Raw genomic sequence first — 27,486 nt, forward strand, 5'->3', positions numbered from 1 at the left:
TGCTCACGGCGCTCTCGGCGGGGTTAGCTGGCCGACGCGCAAATGGGTGTACGTTGGTCACGCGCGTGGTGGATGGGCGTGTTCAGGGCGCGATGGTAACGTGCGCAGCCCTCTTCCGGACGGCGTCCTACCGGGGGGGTTTTTCAACCGGGACGATGGAAAGTGGATCCTGCGGGCACGGACGGGGATGCTGGAACACCAGCAGTGCGGGTGCCGACGCACCAGTTCTATCGGGGAGTAAGAGGGCCGCCGAACGACTGTTCCATGGCCGTGAGTTGGAAATCCGGGGATTGAGGGGATTCAAAGGGTTCCAATTTACCTGGGGTTCTCCTTCTTAACGCACACGGCACACGTTCGCACACTGGCACTACTTGTTCCTATCTTGGACCTACTCGGGAAAAAGAATTTAATCACCCAGTCGCAAAAGCAAACCCACACCGTACTTGAACACTGAAAGACGCGAAGCAAAACCAAGAACTCCTATCCGGTCACTTTCACTGTCACGGTTGAAATGACCGAGTCCTTCCGTGTGCCCTCAGACCTAAGGTGAGCGTTTGTACGTTCGGTTACGGGGACTTGTAATCGGCAAGCCGAGTGCAAGTCTGTCGCTCGTGTCTTCCTACCCTTGACCCCGGGACCGGCTAGTGATGTGACTACTTGCTCTACCGCCCAATTATATCTGCCTTCTCGCTCAGCTCATGGCATAACCACTTAAGGCCCTACCCTGATCTTAACCTTGCATCGAACAAGGGAAGCTGCATGAGTTGCAGTTTCCATGGGAGAGGCTAGGTCACGAAGTCCGCGATTTCTCTCCAGACGGTCACGAGCAGAGAGAATCCGACGGAATCCATCTTGAGCTTGCTGCTTTGCATGCAAGCTCGCACGCAAGTTTGGATTCATTTCGCTCGAATTCAAAATCAGCCATGTTCGTTTCATTTGTACTAGTGTATTTATAAATAATAATTGTAGAACGCTACATAACTCTGGACTAATTTTACGAAAATTTGGTTGCAAAACAACCAAATTTTCGTAGGGTATACCCAACAAAAACTTTTATACACTAAACGAACTTGGACAACATAATGCAATGTATATACAAAAATTTTAACCAACTATTTACAACGGCCCAAAAACATGCCAAAACAAAATTATGTTAACATCAAACAATTTAATTCAACAACATTATTTACAGCTGCCCACTTTTCTACAGGCTCATACTTTCCTCTCAAATTTTGATCGCTTGCTGTTTACTTGCTCCTCTGAAACCTCAATAATATCGCCAAGAAAATTCCCTCTGGCATTGTGACTGAAATATTTACATTTCAACACAAGCCCAAAATTTCCGATCGATTACTCAATCACTACAACAACAAACCTTAAGTTCCTTATGTTTTGGACTACTCCAAACAGAAGTTGGAAAATCGTCCACCCACATAATTCACCCCAATCTGTTTCAATCAGAATCCACCATGGTATACCTTGGTATGCTAATTCTGAATGAACAAGACGCAAAACCCTTAAAACCCTGATGTATTCTCCAACGCCAGATTAAGTCTGTCTTCTCGAGAATAACATCAAATATCCCCATGTCATGTCCACCAAATTTCTAACGCCAAATTTGAAATGGCTAAATGAAATAAGGTGGAATGAACTCGCCCCTTAACCCCATGAACTCTCTCAGAATTCATTCACTCTCTCGAGCATCAAGCAACAGCAAACGTCAAACCTACCGTCATGTTTACGGCAAAACAACTAAACGTGGGAAAAATTACTTAGTTCGTCAAAAGTTGGTGTATTTCGCAAAAATGAAGTTAACTGAGACTAAATGTGGTGTTAATGTACTATTGTTGGAGAGAAAATGGCCGAAAATTGTAATTGAATTTACTAACTGGATGGCTGGTGGTGAACTTGAAGGGAAGTTGGATTCCAATTGATGGTTTGTTTATGAAAAGGTTTTAATTTATTCTATTTTAGGCGACCGGACTGGGAGCTGCTCAACCCCCTGAAGGAAGGATGACTTCAATTGGCAAATGTACTCAACGATCAACCCACTTTGTAACATTTCCTAAAATCTATCCCAAACTATAAACAACAACCACGACTTTAACTACAAAAAAATAAATAACAAATTTTGCACGAAAATTGTATAAACAAACAAACTGCTAATATTTCAACACAAAATTTTGAACTACTAACTAGCTAGATGAAATTAAACGCGCTAGTGATAGGTATATACATTAAGAGGACTACCTTTGTGAACTTTAGTAGATTTATTTACAAAACGCAGTCCCTGATCTCCCGCATCAACTTCATTCAGAGTTTCCTCTCTTTCATTGAAGAGTTAACTAGACTGACTTCAGCAACACTCAAACGTAAGGCCCATTCATCCACCCAGTAGAAATGATTTGTTATTGTGGGGCGGCACTGTACGCGAGGCTGGAAAGTGTTTCATTGACCAGAGTACAACTTCATAGTCTTAGTTTCAAGAAAAAGTTCATGATACATAGCTTTATAACTCACCATTCAAAGAACAGCCAAAAGTTTGTTTGAGTCACGCTATTGACTAAATTTTTTGAGGAATTTGCAATTGAAAATGCCTAAGCGTTTGCCATTCAAGTCCTCCAAGTCATAACAATGGGTACCCACTAATCTCTTAACCACTGCTGGCACATATTTTGGGGCCAGTTTAGCACAAAATCCCGCCCCTTTATCAGACTGCTCTGTGTTCTTCTTCAAGACTTTTCTCCAACCTTATAGGTGGCACAGTTTGCATTCGATCGTAAGTTGTAGTAGTTGGCGTGCTTTTCGTAGGCCAGTTTCAAGTTTTCCCGAACATCCTTGTAGAGTCTCTCCCTTTCCTCGTTCTGGATATTCATCTCCCCTTCCGCTGACGTATCCCTTAAGTGACGATATTCAAACCCCTCTGAGACCTTGTTCCTTCCAAACAGAATGAAGTAAGGAGTGTAACGGGTCGCTTCATGAACCGAGTTCCGTATTGCATCCGCGATCTGTTGAACGTTATTCGCCCATTCACGGTGGTCTTTCCGAATCGACGCCCGAATCGCCGTCGTGATCACGCGATTCACTCGCTCCGAATCATTCACTTGTGGGTGGTAGTTCGGTGTTCGCCAATGAGTGACCTCGTATTTTTTAAGAAGGTTCTGGAACAGAGATGAGACGAATTGAGTTCCGTTATCGCTCAATATCACTTCCGGCACGCCAAACAGTAGGAAGATAGCATTTTCCACGAATTGTACGAGTGACTCCGCCGTGGCTTGGCGGAAAGGCTGCACCAGAACGAATTTGCTAAAAAGATCCGTGACCACTAATAGACAGGTATTTCGGTTTCGTCCCGACGCCGGCAAGGGACCCACGAAGTCCATGGTTAGAAACTGCCACGGGTATTCGGCGACCTTCTTCTGCTCTTTCATAGGCGGAGTGGTATTCTGGTTATTAGCCTTGCTCGTCTGGCATCTGACACAGCTCTGGCAATACCTTTTAACCTCGCTACTCATCCCTGGCCAGAAGAACCGTTCTCTGCACTTCTCCAGCGTCTTATCCGGACCTAGATGAGCTTTCTCGTGAATTCCTCGAATTATGTCGTCTCTTTCTGCTTGCGGTGGGTAACGTTTCCATTGGAAACGAGGGTCTTCCACCTTCCCGCAATTTTTTACAAATTTATAAATTTGTCCATCCACGACGCGATACTCCGAGTGGTTCTCCGAGTCTTGCTGAATTTTTGCAATCATTTCTTGATAATCTTGATCTGTAGACATCGCCAGCAAAGTTTCAACTGACCTCGACAAACAGTCCGCCAAAACGTTGTTTTTACCCTTTCTGTATTCCAATTCTATGTCGTGGGACTGAATCTTGAGTGCCCACCGAAGCAATTTCGCATTTCCGGACTCCACACCTATCGTAAACAACCATAACAGGCTACGGGCATCTGTTACGACCTTGAACCTGGAACCCTCAACGAAATGCCGGAAATGATTGATTGCCAGTAGCACTCCAAGGCACTCCTTTTCGACGCTAGCATACTTTCGTTGGGTACTGCTCAGTTTCTTACTAAAATACCCTATCACCTTCGGACCGTCCTCAAACTCTTGGACAAGCGCGGCTCCCACTGCGTTGTCGGACGCGTCCGACTCGATCGTGAAGGTGCGTGAGAAATCGGGATTTCCTAGGATGGGCGCGGAAACTAAAGCTGCCTTAAGCTCGTTGAACGCTGCTTCTGCTGATTCGGTCCATTCAAACTTCTTCTTCGATTTCTTCAGCAGATCCGAGATAGGTGCTACTATCCTACTGTACTCGCGGATGAATCTTTGATAAAACCCGCGAGTCCCAGTAATCGGCGAATGTCTTTTACGTTTCGCGGCCGCGCGTAGTCTAAAATCGGCGAAATCCTCGAATTGTCGATGGAAACTCCTCGTCGGTCAGTAAGTATCCTAAATAGGTAACCCGTTTTCTACAGAACCGGCTTTTGTCCAGCGAAATGGTCAGTCCGGCCTTCCTTAGGCGTTCTCCTACCGTGCGTAGCAATCTGGTGTGGTCCTCGAACGTTTCTGAAGCTACGACTATGTCGTCCAAGTAGCAGAACACGTTTGGTTCCAGATCGAACCCAATAACACGGTCCATCAACCGACTCATCGTGAAGGGGGCGTTGGTTAGACCAAACGGTAGAACTTTAAACCTGTACAGACCTTGAGAGGTTCTGAACGCCGTGTAGTCTCTGGAGTTCTCTTTTAACGGAATTTGGAAATAGGCGTCTTTAAGGTCAACCACCGAGTAGTACCTGGCCTTTCCCAACCTGTTAAAAATCTCCACCATGTTCCGCATCGGATAAGAATCCTTTTAGTCCACGTGTTAACCCTACGTGAGTCTAAGCAAACTCTTAATTTCCCGTTCGCCTTTCTGACCGGAACCAACCCACTCGCCCATTCGCTCGTACACTCTTCGATGGCGTCCATCATTTTGTATCGTGCTATCTCCGCCTCCATCTCTGCTTGGACTGCCGGAGAACATTTGTACAACGGTTGGCGTTTTGGTATTGCCCTCTTTTAGCACGATTTCGTGCTCGATCAGCGTAGTCCGTCCTAAGTTTCCTTCGGTAGTACATGGGAAAACTCGGATTGCCTCAACCAGATCTTCGCGCTCGTCGGGAGAAAGCTCGTGTTCCGTCTCCACCGCTTCCGGTGTGATGCGCGAAGGTTCGGGTAGTTCTAGAGCCGGAATGTCCAAACTTTCGTCGGGTTCATTTGTTGTAATGACTGGGAATGATTCGATTGGTAGAACTGAAAGTTCAATACTTTCAATTCTTTGTTCTGATTGTTTTATTTCAATCTGTTCGAACCCGTTTTCACCTTGTACCATTGGCTGGATGCCGAACTGTTCCCAAAAATTGAAACCTAGAATTAATTCCTTGGCAACTTGAGGAACTACCACAGTTGGAACCACTTTCGTAACGCCCCGAAAAGAAATCGGTAGATTCACGTAGCCCAAGCAGTCATGCGAAGTCTTATCCGCCGTCACAATTCGCACAGGGCTTTCCTTTAGAGTCAAACCGTGCTTTTCAGCAATGTTTGCGACGTTCGTTACACTAACGCTGGCGCCTGAGTCCAGAAGCGCTTCGTAGTTTCTATCGAATATCTGTACTGTAATGTGCGGACACGATTCGGTGATCTTGATGCGACTGAAGCTTAGGAACGGATCTTTAAACATGGTTGAATTGGGAACTCCTTGAGCCTCTGGAATGGAGATGTTCCCATCCTCACACTCCTGCTCTAGTTTCCCGAACCATTCTTATGGTTTGGGCAAGTAATCGCCGTTTTCTCCGGTGTACCGCACACGTAACAAAACATGGTTTTCCGCTCCTGGCAACGCCTCCAAAGATGACCCTTTTTATGGCAATTCCAGCAGGATGGACTTGTCTGCGACTTTTCTGCTTGTGGCTGCTGATCCATTTTCCGCTCCAACATGTTCACTTCTTCCGGTTCCGATTCGGACGAGTCTAATACCTTAGTTTCACCCTCCACCTCGACGTAGTGAACTACCCTGGCGTGTCCTTCCCTATAGTTACGTTCATTCTCGTGGGTGTTTTTAAACTGCCCTCTTCGCTGGTGTTTCGAAGTGAAGTTAGATCCGTATTTTGGTCTGGACGTTCCCTCTCTTTGCGCTTCCAATTCTGGGTCGTTCGCATCAATCCGGACCGCGTAATATTCCAACTGAACCAAGTTCTCTATCTCTCTGCACACCAACCTGTCTTTGTATGCATCCTTACAGTTGTCCCACATCACTTCGAAAAGTCTCTCCTGGTCCAATGGCACCCTTAAGAGTTTGTTTAACCTCTCAATCTCCATTTTGTAGGTTAGGAAAGGCTCATCAGATCTCTGTTTCATCCCGTAAATCTTTTACGGTTGCTCTGATCTCTATGTGGATTACCATACATGTAACGGAAACTCATTTCGAAGTCGTCCCAGTGCTGGAAATCCTCCGCATAGCAAAGATACCAATCGTAAGCCTCACCTCTCAGTATCGTATGAATCCGTTGCAGTAGCACGTCTTCTGCGATTCTGTCCATTTCGGCCAATCGATGAACTTTATGAAGAAAATCTTCCAAAGACCGCTGACTGGTGTCCCCATTAAACGTGAGGTGCCATTTCTCCATGCGTCTATCGGCGTTTTGGATCTCTGCGTCCCCGATCCCGGCATGCCTTCTCCTCCGAACGACATGTCTTCGTCTCTCTGGTGCACCCCCACGTGGATGTCGTCCGTGGTCTCTGTCAACCAACTGACTATGGTGGCTAAACCTAGACCTGCTATCCTCATTGTGGTCTCCACGATTTCCGAACAGTTGACTGCCTCTTCGCGTCGATTCGTCCCATGACTCGTAACCGTTTGACTCATACCTATCTTCCTGGGGACCTTGCCCTGGATCATCACTACGATAGCGATCATCTAGAAACGACTGGCGACTTCCGTGGCGTTGTTCCGGGTTCTCCCTTGACCTACGATTATCTTCCCGAGAAGAGCGATTGTTTCGTCCCAGGTCATCTCTTCGTTCTGGAGGACGCCTAGACTCCTGGGACCCCTGTCTCAAATCCTCCCTCAGGTTGCGGTCATCAACTCGCGATCGGTGACTTGAGTGCTGCTGATCCGAATCTCCTTTGACCTGCGGGTCCCTTCTCTGTAACGATTATTATCAAAATTGCTAGACCTGTGATCTAATTCCCCCGGTCGGTTATTGTCGAACGGTGATTGTCGATCTCTCTCTTCTTGGAACCCTTGGCCTCTGCCTTGCCTATGGCCTCGATCTCCGTCAACTCTCTGTCTTCGGCTATCCCACAGTGAATAACGATTCTGCCTTCTTTTTCTGCGTAATTCCTCCTCCTCCTCCCACGGTATCGATTCAGGTTGGCTCTCCTCATCAGCACGATGTCTGGGTCTCTGATTGATTTGGAAAGGCCCAGGCTGACTAGCATCCACCCCAGACCATGCCAAACATGCCCTCAATAGTTGTTGTTCCAAATACTCGATCCTCTTATGTAACGCTGCTGGGTTGTCTGTCCTCCCCGGTGTTTTCGGTACGTCCTTCTTAGGAACCGTCTTCTGTCCCTTCTCCAGCTTTTCGTTACCGTTTTCCTTCTCCGTTTCCTCTTTCTCTGGAGTTCCGTCTGAAATCTCATCAGGTTGTTTATCTGGGTTTACGTTGAAAGTGACAAAAATTTGCAACATTTCTTCTGCGAGTTCACGTTTTCTAACTTTTTCGTCATCGTTGGTTGTAACGAGTCGCATTACGCGATGAAAATACGCCCTTAGGCGAGACAAACATTTTTCATCAAAACCCTCCTCCAATTTCTCCCTCAAGTCCCTAACCTTAACCGTGATGCGATCAAAATCTTGATCCATTGTATAAGGTGGATCATACTCATAATCATTTCTTGCATCATTGTAGAACAAATTTCTAAGTACTCGACATTTTGCCTCTCTAACCAAATCAAGGTCCTCGAGTCTTCCTCGGAGTCTCAATTCGTAATCAATTTCCTCCTCCGTGAGGTGATCAGGGTTGGGAAATTTCCCGTCATTTTAACAAATGTATTTGACCAAATTAATATACTTTCCAACAAACTAAGAACTACCAATTAAATCTACAAATTATATTTGCCAACAAACTAAGAACTACCAATTAAATCTACAAATTATATTTGCCAACAAACTAAGAACTACCAATTAAATCTACAAATTATATTTGCCAACAAACTAATAACTACCAATTAAATCAACAAATTTGGATCAATCGATTTGAACAATAGGCAGAATACAAAAACTCGGGTAGTATCATCAACAACTATCGTTGTCTCCACCGCTTCCAACACGTACTATCAGTATCTACGGCCTCTGGCTTAGTATCCAGCGAGTTCGAGAATTCTACTAGTTAATCAAATCGACGGTACACCGAGGAACTGTATTAAGGATTGACTTACCCACAGTTCGGGGTCATAAACGGTCATCGGCAGAACCTACGTGTCTGTTTCCAAGACCAATCTTTACAGAAAGGAATTGCTACTGGCCATCAACGCTTTGCAGCTCCGGTCTCCAGCGAACGTAGTAAGTCTTCCACTAATACCCTCGATAATGTACAAAAACGTGAATTTTAACCCCAACTTAATTGATATTTTCAACAAAACAATGAATATTCTTCCAACAAGATCTCAACTAATATCTGAAATTGCAAACAAAACCAAAACAGCAATTTCCCGAAAAAAAAACTGAACCTGTAGTTGGGCGCCAATTTGTAGCCCGCTGGGTAGCGGCCACGTGACCGTCTTCGGATTGTCGCAGGACTGTAACGAGTGGCTTAAGCGCCACCTTTGGAAAAAGGACCACTCGTGCAGGTTAACTTGCCCAGCATGAAACCCAGACCTCAGGGCGGGTAATCAAAAATCGTCCTACCATCAGACAGAGCAATCCGGAGAGATAAAGAGGCGGTAGAGGGTTCGACACACCCGATAACCGATACCAAAAATCATCTGATAGGTCCTCACGAACTTACCAGCAACCTAACTCACACTCACGATCATCATCACCGGTAGAAGGTTCCCAACCAAGACCCCGTAACGTGCTAGAAATCGGAAGGGAGGGACTAGGATTCCCGAGCAGTCCAACTCGGAGTACTACAAGAAGCTAAAACTACCACGGTACGGATGTGAGAAAACCCCTACGCCAGGACAACTCAATTCTCGGGAAATCGCTTAAAGAACGAACTACTTCATGTTTAGAGGAAACACGGTACTGCAAAGCATGATTTTATTACAGCGGTACGATCGTAAACTACAAATTAACCTAGGATTAGCATAGTGATAGTTGAGGCCTCTAAGCTGAATGTTCCCGAAACATAGCTAGCTGGATTTTCCCTACGTGTGCGTTTTTCGTTCGTTTCTTGGCTCGGCCGAGCTCTTAGTGGTGCGTGTCTTCGCTAAACCCCAAATTCACATGCGCATGGAGATAGTCTCAAAGGGGGGAGTTGTACTCACTGCTTGGTTAGGCGGTTTGCAACCTAACCTCTCTCACAGGAACGGGGACCGCACGTGGTGCGACGATCGGTGAACTCCCGGGATGCTCTGCGACGCTCGGCGATGCTCCTGACGCTCAATGCTGCTCTTCTCTCGACTCGGCGTGCTGCTTCTCTCGAGACGCCTCAGCGTCGTGCCTGCCGGCTTCCGGCGGCAACTCGATATCTATCCGCGTGGCGCGATGAACTTAGTTCACGCGCTCTCCGATGAAGGTCGACGCCAGGTGGGCGTCCTGCTCACGGCGCTCTCGGCGGGGTTAGCTGGCCGACGCGCAAATGGGTGTACGTTGGTCACGCGCGTGGTGGATGGGCGTGTTCAGGGCGCGATGGTAACGTGCGCAGCCCTCTTCCGGACGGCGTCCTACCGGGGGGGTTTTTCAACCGGGACGATGGAAAGTGGATCCTGCGGGCACGGACGGGGATGCTGGAACACCAGCAGTGCGGGTGCCGACGCACCAGTTCTATCGGGGAGTAAGAGGGCCGCCGAACGACTGTTCCATGGCCGTGAGTTGGAAATCCGGGGATTGAGGGGATTCAAAGGGTTCCAATTTACCTGGGGTTCTCCTTCTTAACGCACACGGCACACGTTCGCACACTGGCACTACTTGTTCCTATCTTGGACCTACTCGGGAAAAAGAATTTAATCACCCAGTCGCAAAAGCAAACCCACACCGTACTTGAACACTGAAAGACGCGAAGCAAAAACCAAGAACTCCTATCCGGTCACTTTCACTGTCACGGTTGAAATGACCGAGTCCTTCCGTGTGCCCTCAGACCTAAGGTGAGCGTTTGTACGTTCGGTTACGGGGACTTGTAATCGGCAAGCCGAGTGCAAGTCTGTCGCTCGTGTCTTCCTACCCTTGACCCCGGGACCGGCTAGTGATGTGACTACTTGCTCTACCGCCCAATTATATCTGCCTTCTCGCTCAGCTCATGGCATAACCACTTAAGGCCCTACCCTGATCTTAACCTTGCATCGAACAAGGGAAGCTGCATGAGTTGCAGTTTCCATGGGAGAGGCTAGGTCACGAAGTCCGCGATTTCTCTCCAGACGGTCACGAGCAGAGAGAATCCGACGGAATCCATCTTGAGCTTGCTGCTTTGCATGCAAGCTCGCACGCAAGTTTGGATTCATTTCGCTCGAATTCAAAATCAGCCATGTTCGTTTCATTTGTACTAGTGTATTTATAAATAATAATTGTAGAACGCTACAGTTTGCCTAACTCATTCTTAATCTTAGGGGCAGGATGTTGTTAAACGGTTCTAACGACGTTATCTAACCCGGTTCAGAATCTTATAGTAGAGCAATTCTCTACGAAATCGGTCTTTTTTCTTCAATTTTAATTTTTGTATTTTTTAATCCGACTGAAACTTTTTTGGTGCCTTCGGTATGCCCAAAGAAGCCATTTTGCATCATTAGTTTGTCCATATAATTTTCCATACAAATTTGGCAGCTGTCCATACAAAAATGATGTATGAAAATTCAAAAATCTGTATCTTTTGAAGGAATTTTTGATCGATTTGGTGTCTTCGGCAAAGTTGTAGGTATGGATACGGACTACACTGGAAAAAATAATACACGGTAAAAAAATTTGGTGATTTTTTATTTAACTTTTATCACTAAAACTTGATTTACAAAAAACACTATTTTTATTTTTTTATTTTTTGATATGTTTTAGAGGACATAAAATGCCAACTTTTCAGAAATTTCCAGGTTGTGCAAAAATCATTGACCGAGTTATGATTTTTTAATCAATACTGATTTTTCAAAAATCGAAATTTTGTCGTAAAATTTTTCAACTTCATTTTCGATGTAAAATCAAATTTGCAATCAAAAGTACTTTAGTGAAATTTTGATAAAGTGCACCGTTTTCAAGTTATAGCCATATTTAAGTGACTTTTTGAAAATAGTCGCAGTTTTTATTTTTAAAATTAGTGCACATGTTTGCCCAGTTTTGAAAAAAATTTTTGAAAAGCTGAGAAAATTCTCTATATTTTGCTTATTCGGACTTTGTTGATACGACCTTTAGTTGCTGAGATATTGCAATGCAAAGGTTTAAAAACAGGAAAATTGATGTTTTCTAAGTTTCACCCAAACAACCCACCATTTTCTATCGTCAATATCTCAGCAACTAATGGTCCGATTTTCAATGTTAATATATGAAACAATTGTGAAATTTTCCGATATTTTCGAAAAAAATATTTTCAAAATTTTCAAATCAAGACTAACATTTTAAAAGGACGTAATATTGAATGTTTGGCCTTTTTGAAATGTTAGTCTTGATTTGAAAATTTTGAAAATATTTTTTTCGAAAAGATCGGAAAATTTTACAAATGTTTTATATATTAACATTGAAAATCGGACCATTAGTTGCTAAGATATTGACGATAGAAAATGGTGGGTTGTTTGGGTGAGACTTAGAAATCATCAATTTTCCTGTTTTTAAACCTTTGCATTGCAATATCTCAGCAACTAAAGGTCGTATCAACAAAGTCCGAATAAGCAAAATATAGAGAATTTTCTCAGCTTTTCAAAAATATTTTTTCAAAACTGGGCAAACATGTGCACTAATTTTAAAAATGAAAACTGCGACTATTTTCAAAAAGTCACTTAAATATGGCTTTAACTTGAAAACGGTGCACTTTATCAAAATTTCACTAAAGTACTTTTGATTGCAAATTTAATTTTACATCGAAAATGAAGTTGAAAATTTTACGACCAAAATTTCGATTTTTTGAAAAAATCAGTATTGATTAAAAAATTCATAACTCGGTCAATGATTTTTTGCACAACCTGGAAATTTCTGAAAAGTTGGCATTTTATGTCCTCTAAAACATATCAAAAAATAAAAAAAATTAAAAATAGTGTTTTTTTGTAAATCAAGTTTTAGTGACAAAAAGTTAAATAAAAAAATCACCAAATTTTTTTTACCGTGTATTATTTTTTTCTAGTGTAGTCCGTATCCATACCTACAACTTTGCCGAAGACACCAAATCGATCAAAAATTCCTTCAAAAGATACAGATTTTTGAATTTTCATACATCATTTTTGTATGGACAGCTGCCAAATTTGTATGGAAAATTATATGGACAAACTAATGATGCAAAATGGCTTCTTTGGGCATACCGAAGGCACCAAAAAAGTTTCAGTCCGATTAAAAAATACAAAAAAAAATCGAATGACCGAAATCCTAGAGAACTGCTCAGTAAAGAGTTCTCATGGCATGTTTAACAAACGTTCTCTATGCAAGTATGACGTGCGTGGGTAAAACTAAATTGAACCACGCACATTTCTAACGGATGAAGAGATGTTCACCAACAGAAAAACGTGCGCTTTTTCCAGCGTTCAAGAGTTCTCGGGGACGTTCGGCAAACACAGTAAATGAGTTCAACAACCAGTTCGGAAATCTCTTGGCGAACAAATGTGCTACTTGGGAAAGTACCTTAGGGGCCTTAGGGCGTTTCTTTAGAGAAACGTTTGCAGCAATCTGATTTAAACGTTATTCAGAACTTCCGAACCAAATGGACAAAAACGTACCAAATCCGTATAGACGTTTGATCTAGCATACGAAAAACATAAAACATAAGTACACATAACTGATGTCCCGTTGCTGGTTCAAATCCCGCGGCGGGCGCACTAAAATCCTAAGTGTAAATATGGGTATCCGGCGCCGTCGCTTCGTGCCATACTCAAACACTTAGAAGCCCAGGGCGGCGAAGTCCTTGTAGTTATAAGGAAGACATTACTGATTGGTACTAGCAATGGTGGCCGACAGCTATAAAGCCAAATTCGTTTTTTACTATTTTAGCAATGTGTAATGTAGCACTTGCTAAATTTGAGTTACCTATTTCCAAACAACAATCGGTATAATCTCGCTGACGGTCGCGAACTCATCAACTGTGACGAATCATTGCAGCAAAGAAAGCAACATACAATGCATTAGGAAAATTAAATTTCATCCGGCAGACTTACATAAATTGCAACACATAACCATGTTTGCAATCAGATTGGGCCATGCTTTTTCTCAGCGATGGCTGTAGATCTAGCAAGCTCGTACATTTGCATGATTGGAGAAATCGGTGTTCTCGGAACATGAGAGACGCGTGGGCTTCCTGAAGCATAATTTGGTACGAATTAAGATTAACTTTTGCCATGAAAAAAACTTAAATGCTAATGGTATTACCAAATCTGTATGGGCGTACAAATGATAGCGAAAGGTAATGATGCGAAAATACGCAACCAAGTCTAAATAGCACTGAGCTTAACTCGACCGAAAATGATACCAACCACATCAAAAACGCACTCGCTGCGAAACCCGCTTTTTAATACACTCTCCGAAGCTTCTAAATATTTGTTTGCTTTTCCAATCTTTTTCTTGTTAATCAGCATTAAAAATGCGTGCAATACCAGCTTAGCACTGTTTTTTGCCGAGAAATGCTGTGTAGTGCATAACATTTTATTCATTACCATTATTACGGGTTAGGAAAAATAAATAACAGAGATGATTTGACCCATACTTTGCATACGAGAAAGAGTAAAATAAACTAGCCCGAGCAGGGGTAAATAACACGGGAATACCAAATTTTGGTATTACTTGGGCAAATAACAGAGACCAAAATGTGCCCTTGGTTGCCCAGTAATAGATGGTAAAATACCATGAAACCATACCAAAGTCTTGTATGTGGAAGGGCACAACAATGCCAAACAATGTTATTCCAAGAGTAAAATAATACCTCAAAATAAAACCATTTTAAGGTGAAGCCGTTGATCATTTCCGAAGAAAATTGATCATCACTATAAAATATTCTGTATTAAATTCAATTTAACGAATTTCAGCACCAAAAGGAATCAGCATGTGCAGGTTGTTACCTTCTTGAAGCCACTGAAAGAATTTTTGATCTAAATCAATTGTGCTTCAAAATTTATACAATTTTGTGGCACAGTCATTGACGTCTTAGTTGGCCATCATTGATTAATGACGATTTCCATAACTTTACAGGGAATGGGATAATCGTTACCAAAAAGAATCAGCATTTGTGGGGCACTATTCTAAACAACTTGTTGAAGGAATTTTGTCAAAATATTGAAAGCGACGCAAAATTTATATCTTTGAACGAAAATTCATGACAATGATGGAAGTCTTCACAAGTTGAGGTCTTCTGGATTTTTGAATATTGCTTGAATACTAAAACTTGGTATTGCCATGGTTTTATTTTTAGGTATTCCCGCACCCTTGGAAAATCAGATTTTGGTATTCCTGTGGTCTTCCACATACATAATTTTGGTTTGATTTCATAGTATTTTACCATCTATTACTGGGCAACCAAGAGCACATTTTGGTCGCTGGTATTTGTATAAGTAATACCAAAATTTGGTATTTTCATACCATTTTTAGTGCAGCAGTTGCAGTTAGTGAAAAAACGGAAATGATCCATATGCAACAGCCAAATCTACTCACCTGATGATTCCAAGTTGTTCTTAGTGATATTCTTCACCACATCGAATTCATTTGTCATTGATGAACGGCCTGTGCTTGAAGTTCTTGAAGATTCTGAAAAATAACAAGATTGAAAAATAAGGATTGAAATTCACCAAAATTCAAAAATCTGTTGATTTACTCGTTTTTCAAAGTATTTGGTTATCCCAACTTAGAGAAATTTCTACGTTAAAAAAAATCTTAGAAGGACGTTTATCGTGTGTGTATGAGGCCGGAAACCAAGGAGCTCTTGAATCGGCCAGCTGCTTCTCCGGCTGCGGCCAGCTGAGTTAAATTTTACCTCTTCCGAAAACCGGTACCGGCCGGGTTCCTGTTTTTTCGGAGCAAGAATGCGACCGAAAGCTGCTCTGAATTGTGGAGTAAGTAAGAACCTTCAATAATAGCAATGGAGGATAAACCAAATTAAAGGAAAAATCCGAATCGACCGGGAAAATCGGGGACCGAGGATTGACAATTGTTCACCCACCACTTTGTTTATTTTTCAAAAACTGACAGTAGACACCTCGATAGACACCTTCGTTTTCTTCTTTGTTTTCTTGGTGTTCGTCATCGAGTATTAAGGTTTCATAAACATGGCGGCAGTGACAGAGGGCTGTAAAAAAAGCCGGCTGATGATGCAAACTCATGGGCACTTTTGGAAATGGTCATATGATTTTATATTAAAAATACCATTTCTAACAATTTTTCGGCAATTTTAGTAACCATGATGAATTACATAGAAACATAAAGACAAACTTAATGTCAAAAAACTGTTTCTTATACAATACTAATGCTAAATGTTTTAATTAATTATTGCATAAGACATTTTGAGAAATCTTGCGTAATCGCGCAATGCTACTTCGACAACTTGAGTGTAGATGACGCAAGTGATAGTTTGCTTCAGAAATTTGAAGAAAATTTGTTCCTTTTGTCATGTCCGTTCGTCCGTGCCCTGTCCCTCAAGTAAATTATATTTAACACTTCCGCTACCAAGCCTCTGAAAATATTCAATTACAGATTCAATAAATGATTTTTTGAATATGGACATTCTCTTATATGTTCCGAATATGAGGGATGATTATAACTTTTGTAAAGGTTACTGCTGCGTTTTGTTTAAAGGTCCAATAAAACATTTTTTGCCTTTTTTAATATTTTTAAAACCGCCTTGAGTCAAAAACTCCGGATTCTAAAAACTTAAAATAAACATCATTTGTCAATCAATTCAATTTGTTGTTCATATCAGTACAGCTCTTCACGCCATTGAATTATTACACTAAGAATGAGCGCTCGCTCATTCGCAACCCTGTTCCAAGGGGACCATAGTGGATCGATTGAATAAATGTTGTCTCGTCATTTTTTTTTTTTTGCATTAGTGGTTTTTAATCGTGTTTTTTACCAAAAAAAAGCAAAGTCAAATCCACTTTAACGACCCCCGGGGCTTTTGTGGTCTCTGTTGCAAGTTTCTGCTCATTTCTAGGCGTCCGAAGGTTATGTGTGGTGGGTCGCTCAAAACCTCTTTTACGCAAATGGACCGACGTTTTACTTCCCCATCCGATAGAAGGGCGTGTTTTTTACCTTACTTACTTTACTTTATCAGCAACAGGTCTATCGACCCAACGCTGAACTAATCGAAGATTTCCAGGATGCTCGATCTTGGGCCGCTCGTCTCCAGTCGCCCACAATGTTGGCCGCTCTTGCATCTTCGTCGACTGCACATAGCCAACGCGTACGAGGCCTTCCACGAAGCCGACGACCCCGTCCATGTTCGCTACTGAATATCGTTTTAGCCGCCCGCTCGTCCGACATTCTGGCTACACTTCAGCCCACTTCAGCCTGTCGTGTTTGATGACTTTTACGATATCAGCATGTTTGTAGTCTTGGTAAAGCTCGAAGTTCATGCGCCTGCGCCACCGGTCTCCTACTTGCTTGCCGCCGAAGATTCTCCGTTCTCCGCTCGAAGACCCAAGCGCTCTCTGGTCAGCTTCCTTTAGCGTCCACGACTCGTGACCGTAAAGAGCTACAGGGAGTATCAAGGTCCTGTACAGCGTGATTTTCGTAGGCGTCCTTAGGCTGCGGGACCTTAGCTTGCTACGAAGACCGTAGAAGGCCCTGTTTGCAGCACTAATCCGCCGTTTCACTTCGCAGCTCACATCGTTGTCGCACGTCACGAGTGTACCAAGATATACAAATTCCTCATATCTTTCTCCATCTATTTCCACCTCCGAAACACCATCATCTGCACTGCCCCGCGCTCTGCCAGCAACCAGATACTTGGTCTTGGCAGTGTTGATGGTCAGTCCGATCTTCGCAGCTTCCCGCTTGAAAGGGACGAACGCCTCCTCCACTGAACGACGGTTGATACCAATGATGTCGATGTCGTCAGCGTATCCCAGCAGCATGTGCGATTTATGGCCTATCTACAATCACTTAGCTTAGAAAATTTCATTTAGCTTAGGAATTTGAATCAATGGAAATGAATCTGAGTTTCTAGTAATCAAATTAGAAACTGACGTTTGGTTTGGAAAATTTCAAAATCTACGGTAAGTTGACGTTTCCATATCAAAGGTAAACAAACAACTGCATAGCAACGTATATCAGCCCAGCAAGTTTTCTAAGTTGATTGTGGATGACGAACGTAAGTTGCAGACTTTCCTAAGTAACTACTTTACTTAGATGTTCTAAGCTAAGTGATTGTAGATAGGCCATTAGTGATGAGTGTTCCGTTTCTTTGCACGCCTGCCCTTCGCGCAGCACCCTCCAACGCTATGATGAACAGTAAGTTCGAGAGAGCATCGCCCTGCTTCAATCCATCCAACGTAACTTCAGATGTCTCGTTAGCTATTCGCACGCTTGATTTTGCTCCGTCGAGCGTTGCACGAATCAGTTTTATAAGCTTCGCCGGAAAGCCGTGTTCTACCATAATCTTCCAAAGTTCGTTTCTTTTGACCGAATCGTACGCCGCCTTGAAGTCGATGAACAAATGGTGTGTTTGCAGGTTGTACTCCCGGAACTTGACGAGGATTTTTCGCAGAGTGAACATCTGATCCGTCGTTGACCGACCCGCTCGAAAACCGCACTGGTATTCGCCGACAAAGGTCTCGGTTTTAATGTAAGTGAAAGTGATTGAGACTCGGATGATGAGATAAGGAAAACAGGACCGAGTAGGTCGGTGGTTCGCAGTAGAAGAGACAGAGTTTTATTGCTCACACTAGCTTATCGACTTTGCTTACAAAAGGTATGTCGACTTGTATGTCGACATTGCAGGGTTGTTATTACAGTTCTTCCCTTTTTGAGTTATAGTTTATTACAATTAATATTTCAAAATTTCACTGATATTTAATTCTGAATGAAAGACACCAATTAAAAATGCAATCAATTATTTGTACAAGAAATTCAACATTGCTTTTTTTTAGAAATAAACAAAACGACTATCTTTCCTAGCCTTTTTCAATCGGCTCGATCTACGCGGATTGAATTCCGAATGATCTTGTTGACCTTCTGAACGCAAATTCTCAGGGCACCTTATACTTCTTGATGAACCCTCCTGGGGATCGAACTCGCGAGAACCTTCTTGGTCGACGTCCATCGGCTCGTGGAAGACGAAAGAATCGGAGACGAACCCGTAAAATTCATCGTCGGCATCGTCTTCTTCTTCTTCGCGGCTTCTCTTTCGATTCTGCATTCTCTCGTACCTCGACGCCACCAGCAGACCGCCCGGGTGTAGCCACCACGCGCTACCTTAATCTGATTTCTGTGGGCCAGGTAAACGCGGCCCCAACGGACACCTGAAATGTATAAGAAGAAATCCGTCTAAGAAATTTAGCTTCCAACCAACGACGAATTTCTGTTGATTTGAAATTTTTAAAATAAACTAGATCTCCCGGCCGAAGATTGTCAATCTCATCTCTTTTCACTGGAGCAACAGGTACACTTTCAGCTTTCTCGTTAGTCGTCAAATTTTTCTTAAAACTGCTCCGTGGATTCAACAAATCTAATAATGTTTTGGGTTTAAAATTAAACAAACGCTCGGACGGAAACGAACCATTATCCAAACAGGTATTTCTATAATTAAACAAGAAAAACGAAACTACGTCCTCTATGTTCATTCCCTTCATCTCGGGATCCAACATAAACTTTTTCAACCCTTCCTTGACGACTCTAACCATTCGCTCAGCTTGCCCATTGCTGGATGGATTATACGGTGGGCTCTTCATCACCCTAATGTTGTTTCTCTCCAAAATCAACAAACTCACGAGAATGAAACGGTGGGCCTCCATCGGTAACAACAACATCCGGCAGACCAAAACTGGCAAAAACTCATAAATTTTGATTTTACATTCCTGGCATCTGTTCCAAACTTCATGTAATAAACTTCCAACCATTTTGAAAAACTATCGACAATAACCAGGAAAACTTTCTTATCAAAATAAAAGAAATCTGCATGAATACGAGCAAAAGGCTTTTTAGTCGGAATCCAAGGTGAGTGAGGGACTGGTTTTGAAACAGCGTTCATTTCGCAACAAATATTACATGATTTAACAAAACATTCAATATCATGATTCATGCCAAACCAGTAAACAGTTCTTCTTGCCAGTTGCTTAATTTTTGTAATACCTGAATGATTTTATGCAACAAACTTAAAATCCGCTTTTGTAAACAAACTGGAATACAAACACGATCTTGATAAAGTAAACAACCTTCAACTTCTTCCAAGTCTTGATGTTGAGCGTAAACATCCCGAAAGTTCCGGTCCAATTTATCTGGCCAACCATTTTTCATAAAATAAACAACCTGTTGTAAAATTTATCCTTTTGGTTTCCCTTGCAATAAGGGCAAAATCCAAAGGAAACTCGTTGGTAATATTTAAACATTTAATATACTCGCTGAAGCGCAGCTGGAACTTCTTCAGGTAGAGGAAAACGCGAGCAAAGTCTGCGTTCCCCATCTTGGCAGAGGGTCTGTAAACAATATCAAACTCATAAATACTCAACTCCAAAACATATCTTTGTAACCGTGTCACAAACAACGAGTTTCTCCTCCCTGCCAAAAATTCCAATTAACGGCTTATGATCAGTAAAAACTGTAAACTTCTTGCCAAACAAATACTTGTGAAACTTCTTAATGGTACTAACAACAGCTAATGCTTCAAGGTGCAGAATTGGGTAAGATTTTTGTGCATTATTTAAACTGAAAGATGTAAAACAAACTGGTCTCTCTTCACCATTTATCTGATGTGCAATAACTCCACCCAGACCATAACTACAAGCATCAGTCACAACTATCACAGGCTTACTCGGGTCAAAAAATTCCAACAATTTTGAGTTTAACAAAGATTGCTTGCAGTGCTCAAAAGCTCGATTACACTCAGAGCTCCAAACAAAACGCACTTCCTTTTTAAGTAAACGATACAAACAACTGAGTCGTGTGGACAAATTGGGAATGAATTTACCATAGTAATTAATCAAACCCAAAAATGCCTTAAGTTCAGAAACATTATTCGGAATTTTAGCCCTCCGAATAGTTTCAACTCTATCTGGGCTAGGCATTAAACCATTGTCGGTCAAAACATGGCCCAAAAATGGCAAACTATTCACAAACCATTTGCATTTCTGCAGATTGACCTTGATATTAGCATTAGAGAGACGCTCCAACACTAATTCAAGCTTACACACACAGTCCTCTTTGTCCTTGCCTGCAATCAAAACATCGTCCAAATAACAATAGACCCCATCTATGTTAAACAAAACTTTCTCCATAATGCGCTGAAAAATAGCAGCACTGGAAGACGCACCCTGTGGTAGTCTATTATAAACAAACAAACCAATAATTGTGTTAATTACCATTATTTCACGTGATTTCTTTGACAACAATAATTGCGTGTAAGCACCAGCAAGGTCAAGTGAGCAAAAAACTTTAGCACCAGCCAAAGACGCAAAAATATCCTGCACTAAAGGCAAAGGATAAGTATTTGGTATAATCACTTTATTAATAGAAACTTTACAGTCAATGACCATTCTAATACCGCCGTCTTTTTTAATCACAACAATGACTGGTGATGCCCACTCGCTTGCATCTACTGGTGTAATCACACCATCACGCTCTAAACTTTTCAAATGCTCAATCACCTTGTCTTTCAACCTTAACGGCACATCATAAGCACGCTTAAAATTGGAGTGTCACATTTTAAAACAAGTTCTGCTTCAAACCCTTGAATTGGTGATGCCAGAGATTTATCAAAATATTAGGAAACTTACGCTTAAACTTCTCGACCATATGATCTTGAAAAACGTCCAGCTGCTTGATCCCAGCGCTGATTCCAAAAGCATCTCTCCAGCGCGGAGTAAACACATCCAGCCAGTCTCGCCCGAGAAGAGGTGCAAACACACTGCTACAACGAAGCACGATCAGCTTGACGTTACTCCTGATGCCGTTGAAAACAACCTCGACGGAAATCTGCCCCTCAACGTTCAGCCGACTTCCGTTGATTACGGCTAGCTTCCGGTCGCACTTCATCAAAGGGATATGCTTAAACTTCTTCTCGTAAACAACCGAATTAATCACAGAAACTGCTGCTCCGCAATCCACCTCCATTTCCAGCTGTTTTCCGTCGACGTAAACTTGGCGCAAGCAAGCTCGCTCAACTTCTTGATAGACGAGATCATAAGACAGTTCATGTCTTCGTCATAATCACTCTCGTCTTCACGATAGTTAACCAGCCGACGATTCACATTTTTGAAGTAGAAGCTGGTTCGTCCAAAAATTTCACAGCTTTTATTTTCCGGTAAGTCAAAACAATAACTACGCGTGTGACCAGGCCGACGACAGTGAGTACAGAAAAATTTACGATTAGTCGCCGCCGGTGAACGATGCCTGCGACCCGCAGAGAACGAACGACTTCTCTCTCCTACCTCCCGGACGTCCCCGCTGCGCGATCGACCACGAAAACTGGGCGCACCGTTCGCTCTGTTGTTCCTGTTACGGTCACCAACACGATTAAGCACATTTCCTCTATAAACATCATTGTCCGACACTAGCTTGGCCCGCACTGTAGCAAGCTCCCGGTTTACGATCAATTTTTCAACTTTCGTTAACGTAAGATCTTCCTCGTCAAAGAGCCGCTGCCTAAGAACTTCATCGTTCAAACCACAAACAAGACGATCCCGAATGGCTTGATCCTTGAACTGCCCGAAGTCACAAAGCTCCGCCTGCTGTTTCACGTTTAGAATGAAATCTTCAGCACTCTCGTTTTCCCGCTGTTTGCGCTGATAAAATTTAAATCGCTGAATCATGTCACTATCGGTTTTATCGTATCTTTTTTGCAAGGCAGTAGTAATCGACACGAAAGTTTCCTTTTTGAGGTCTTTCCCAGGGAATAGCTTTTTCAGCTCGGTGTATACCTCCCTGCTACTCGCAGCTAAAAACGCCTTCTTCTTATCCTCATCCTGCTCCACCTGGTGGTGAGCGAAACCCACTCCAACTGCTCGAGGTATTGCGCAAACGGGATGGTCCCGGGAATGAATTGTTCGATTTGGTTGACCAGCGTCATGCTGTTGGGCATTTTGGAGAATAAAACACAGCCGATTAAAACTTGGCAAACTATGCAACAGGAGCAACCAAACTGTCAAATTGTTAAGCCCGATGCGATGCCACACAACTTTGAATTATTAAACACCGTCAGACACTCAAGTGTCGCGTCAAAAAGCTGATGACTACCGCGTGTGCTAAACCCAAGTAGCACACTTTATTCGCCAAGAGATTTCCGAACTGCTTGTTGAACTCGTTTACTATGTTTTCCCAACGTCCCTAAGGACTCTTGAACGCTGGAAAAAGCGCACGTTTTTCTGTTGTTGAACATCTCTTCATCCGTCAGAAATGTGCGTGGTTTAAGTTAGTTTTGCAAATGCAAATCATCCTTGCATAGAGAACGTTTGTTAAACATGTCATAAGAACTCTTGACTATAAGATTCTGAATTGGGTCAGGTGAACGTTGTTAGAACCGTTTAACAACATCCTGCCTTTAAGATTCAGAAGCAAGTTAGGAAAACCTTTGAGAACCGTCCAAGAACATATCGTGGCAGACAAGAAATTTAAAGAGGCTTTTCATAACATACGTCCCAAGTTTTCGCTTTAAATATATTTTTCTTTATTTTAAACTTTATTTGTGAGTAATGTCACTTTACAATACTTTAACTACTAGTTTTGTGATTTATCAGTTTTTACAGGGATACGATGAATAATAAAAATATCAACCAAAAAAAATTCATTCAATTTCATTATTATGCTTTTGGAGATTTTTTTTTTCAATTTTTGAGTACTAATCAACATCGCTTGCTGCTACTCTGCTGCTGGTTCCCCCGGTGGCTGCATTTTCAGTTTTCCTTTTTGATGAAGAATCCTCACGGCAAGTATCGAACCCTCGATCACTCCAAATGTCACGTCCGGGCGCGCGTCTGCATCTTTCCACGAGGGGTTATATTGGATGAGCAGGCCTAAACGTCAATTAGAAGTCTGCGGTCATCTAGCTTTTACCAAGTTCACTAACAGTTTGCTAAAACTTCCTTTGAACATAAGCTGTTTCTATTTTTAGAACTATCTGTGCTTGTTTCGTCAACATGTTCTTTCTCGGTTTTAAAACACGAAGGCAAACTACACATAAACAACTTGTTTACGAGAAATCCCAGCCGAAGCCAAAGGTCAATTCATCTATGTTATCATGTTTAGCAAACTGAAATGAAACATCATGTTTGCAAACGTCATTTTGCTCTCCGAGTTCTACAAGCATGTTTCATTTAAGTCAGAATAAACTTCAAAATGAACTTTTCGTAATCCGTTGCTAGATTTAGCATTTATGTTACACAACCATGTTTAACAATGGTTTTTTGATCAAAATTTGAACAATTTACCAATTGTTATGACGCTTGTTCAATAATTAGCGTATAAAAACGCTTGTGCAGCAATTGTTCAACAAAAAAATAAAAAGCGATGTTTTTCTTGCTACTTGGGAACAATGGCGTCAAAACAACAAAAAACTCTTTTATTCTCTAACACACAATGGCAAAACAAAATGGTGCCCAAGTTGCTAATTTGGAGACTACCAAACGTGTCTCGAATAAATATTTTCAGCGTCCAAACAAACGAACTTCTTACTGCTAACGTGAAACTTACTTGTTAATCTGCTACAAACCAGATGACCTTGTCAAGAATGACCGAAGACCACAGCAGCCGGTGCAGAAAATCAGCGTAAAACCACCGCCGCAAGAGAAAAGAATCCTTCCTTTACTAGTACTTCTCCGTCGTCGCCACTTTAATGTAAGTGAAAGTGATTGAGACTCGGATGATGAGATAAGGAAAACAGGACCGAGTAGGTCGGTGGTTCGCAGTAGAAGAGACAGAGTTTTATTGCTCACACTAGCTTATCGACTTTGCTTACAAAAGGTATGTCGACTTGTATGTCGACATTGCAGGGTTGTTATTACATCGGTCATCGGTCTCAGCTTGCTCCACAGGATGCGGGAGAGTACTTTGTACGCTGCGTTGAGGATTGTGATGCCTCGATAGTTGGCACAATCGAGTCTTTGCCCTTTCTTGTAGATTGGGGTGACGAGCCCGTCTAACCAGTCGGTCGGAAGCTGTTCTTCGCACCAAATGCGTAGGATGATTTGGTGCAGAATCTTGGTCAAGTTTGGCCGGAAGTCCGTCCTTTCCCGCGGATTTCCAGTTCTTGAGCTCTCCAACAGCCTTAGTTACTTCCTCCAACGTATAGGAGGGTCCACAGCTTTTCCATCTTCCTCAACGTGTATCCTGTCCTCGACGATTCCCTCTCGTGTCTCACCGTTCAACAGCTGCTGGAAGTGCTCCTTCCACCTAGCCGCCACCGCAGTCTTGTCTGTCAACAGGTTGCCTTCCGTGTCGTTGCACATCACAGGAGAAGGCGTGGTTTTCCTTCTTACACCGTTGACAGTTTCGTAAAACCTCCGCTTATCGTTCGCGTTGTACTGTGCTTCCGCTTCGGCAAGTACCGTCTCGTCGTACTCCCGTTCTTTTCGGCGGTGGTTTTGTTTCTCTGCTCTTCGCAACTCACTGTATCGCTCACAGTTTCGGCGCGTACCCTTAACGAGCATACGCTTCCTGGCCTCGTTCTTCTCGTCCGTCACTCGCTGGCACTCCGCATCGAACCACCCTTTGGGTTTGCGTCCTCTGGTCGTGCCGATCACTTCGGTAGCCATTGTGTTGACGATGCTCTGGAGGGCTCCCCATTGCTCGTCCAGGTTACCCGTAGGCGCGTCCTCGTTGATCCGCTCGTCGAGCTTCCGACTGTACTCTGCAGCAACGTCGCTGCTCGCGAGGCGCTGGACGTTCAACCGCACTATCCTCGCAGTCCGCGGGGTCAGCACGTTCGACAGCCTAGCTTGGATCTTGCACGCTACCAGGAAGTGATCAGAGTCCATGTTCGGTCCTCTGTACGTTCGGACGACCATCACGTCCGAGAAGTGTCGTCCATCCACCAAAACGTGATCGATTTGTGTGCACGATTCGCCATTCGGGTGTCGCCAGGTGTGCTTCCGAATGTTCATGCGCGCAAAGAAGGTGCTACAGATAGCCATTCCTCTGGCTGCGGCGAAATTGACCAAACGTAGGCCGTTGTCATTCGTGCGAGGATGAAGGCTCTCCTTGCCGATGACACACCCAAAATTCAGAATCGAGATAATCGTTCTCTCAAAATTTATTGAGGGCTCAGTGCCAAAATCGATAGAATAATGGTACCAACTCACACCATCATAACAAATGAGTTCATTCGTTAGTTGAATCAATAAATCTCCAACAAGTGTCATACATCGACTTCTGACTTCTCCATGGTCACCAAGCTGTGGTGGCCGAGGCAGCTAAGTCATTGGATTGGTTTGTCAAAGGTCTCTGGTTCGATTCCCGTTCTCGACACTTTTGGTTTTTTGTTTGACGGATGAACTTTTTTTGCAAATGAACCTCGAGAGAATAGTTTTATCGCCCATCTCGAGCTGTGTTCTCTGCGTCCGTGAATGGTACCACTATTCTCTCGACTCGAGACCATCATTCTCTCGGACTAGCGCTGCCAGTTTTGGGTGCAGGATTGAAGAAGGCTTCCCCTTCCGACCTGCGCGTTTGCGTCTCTGATGACTATCTTCACGGCGTGTCTTGGGCACTCTCCATAGGTTTTGTCAAGACGCTCGTAGAAAGCGTCTTTATCGTCATCGGGCTTGTCGTTCGTCGGAGCGTAGATGTTGATCAGGCTGTAGTTGAAGAATTTGCCCTTAATTCTCAACACGCAGATCCGGTCATTCACCACCTTCCACTTGGTGACTCGGTTCTTCTGATCCCCAATCACTACGAAACCGACTCCGTGCATCGCCTTTCCGTGCATTGAATTCTCGCTCTCCATGAACGGGCCATCGAACTTCCTGGATGGCGGCCACATGCACGTTCAGCTTGTGCAGCTCCCGGGCAAGAAGGCCAGCACGTGCAGGATCTTGGAGAGTTCGAACGTTCCAAGTACCTAGTTTCCAATCGTTGTTCTTTTTACATCGCCTGGTCTGATGCCGATTAATCCGTCCTGAATATCTTCTTTCGTTTTTCTGAGTTGGTGATTTGCTTCGGTATGCCGCCTAACCAGGGCTGCGAATACCTAGTCTCGGGGTGGGGCTGCCACCTTGCAGCTTCCGGGACCCAGCTGCGGTTTTCTCTCGACACCGTAACGGGGGCTTTTGTCTCGAAGCCTAACGGTACAGCAACACCCTCCGAAGAGGGTGGAGCCCCCCTTAGCCTGTCAGCATACTACCAAAGTTTCCACCGGGGGGTTGGTTACCCGATCTCTGCAATGGTTACTAGTATCCCGGCCAGCACCGCGGAGAGGCCAGGGTATCGGAGTTACAGGACAAGAGGCTAAAAGACCACTTGGTGGGTCTATTTTATACCTACGGTACATAATGTACCTATGGTACCCCGCATAGTCATGAACTATATAACTACTTTATGACAAATAGTTACTCAACTATTTATCAAATGGTCTCTACTATTCATTAAATTGTAACCCAACTATATATGTACGATATATCAAACCATTAATTCCATTCCCAAAATAGTTTTGGTCGATTTTACTGTATGAGAAATTAGTTGTTAGGCAGAAAACTATATGAGGTTTTCATACATATGTAAATATTTTTATAAACTTGGATTTTACGTCAAATAGTCATTGCCCAAAAAATTGACTATTCCCTATATAGTTTCTGAAAAACTACTTTACCGACACTACTTTGCCGACACTTTAAAAAAGACCGCAAAAATGAACCCTACAATTGTTGTGATAACTACTTCGGATATAATCAAATTTGATTTTAAGTTCTATCCATAGTTGGTGAATGTTTACCGCCATTATATGTGATGTTATTTACGTTGCTGCCGAAC

The 27,486-nt window shown here is 43.0% G+C and overlaps 3 protein-coding genes across 6 annotated transcripts in view; 1 reads left to right on the forward strand and 2 right to left on the reverse strand.

Annotated features, from left to right (window-relative positions):
• The window catches only part of LOC6041861 (PDF receptor), a 93,934-nt gene that overhangs the window by 21,143 nt on the left and 45,305 nt on the right, over positions 1-27,486 (forward strand). The gene's annotated exons all lie outside the window — the stretch shown is intronic.
• On the reverse strand, positions 18,571-21,672 carry LOC119769020. The gene is made up of 2 exons (XM_038260901.1): positions 21,303-21,672; positions 18,571-18,833 (listed from the first exon to the last, which is right to left on the reverse strand). Exons 1-2 carry the CDS (start codon positions 21,637-21,639, stop codon positions 18,571-18,573), a joined length of 600 nt encoding a protein of 199 aa, XP_038116829.1. The 5' UTR covers positions 21,640-21,672.
• LOC119769021 lies at positions 21,895-25,652 on the reverse strand. The gene is made up of 3 exons (XM_038260902.1): positions 24,796-25,652; positions 24,525-24,747; positions 21,895-22,020 (listed from the first exon to the last, which is right to left on the reverse strand). Exons 1-3 carry the CDS (start codon positions 25,650-25,652, stop codon positions 21,895-21,897), a joined length of 1,206 nt encoding a protein of 401 aa, XP_038116830.1.

This window comes from Culex quinquefasciatus, chromosome 3, assembly GCF_015732765.1.
Source record: "Culex quinquefasciatus strain JHB chromosome 3, VPISU_Cqui_1.0_pri_paternal, whole genome shotgun sequence".
Classification (NCBI taxonomy): domain Eukaryota; kingdom Metazoa; phylum Arthropoda; class Insecta; order Diptera; family Culicidae; genus Culex; species Culex quinquefasciatus.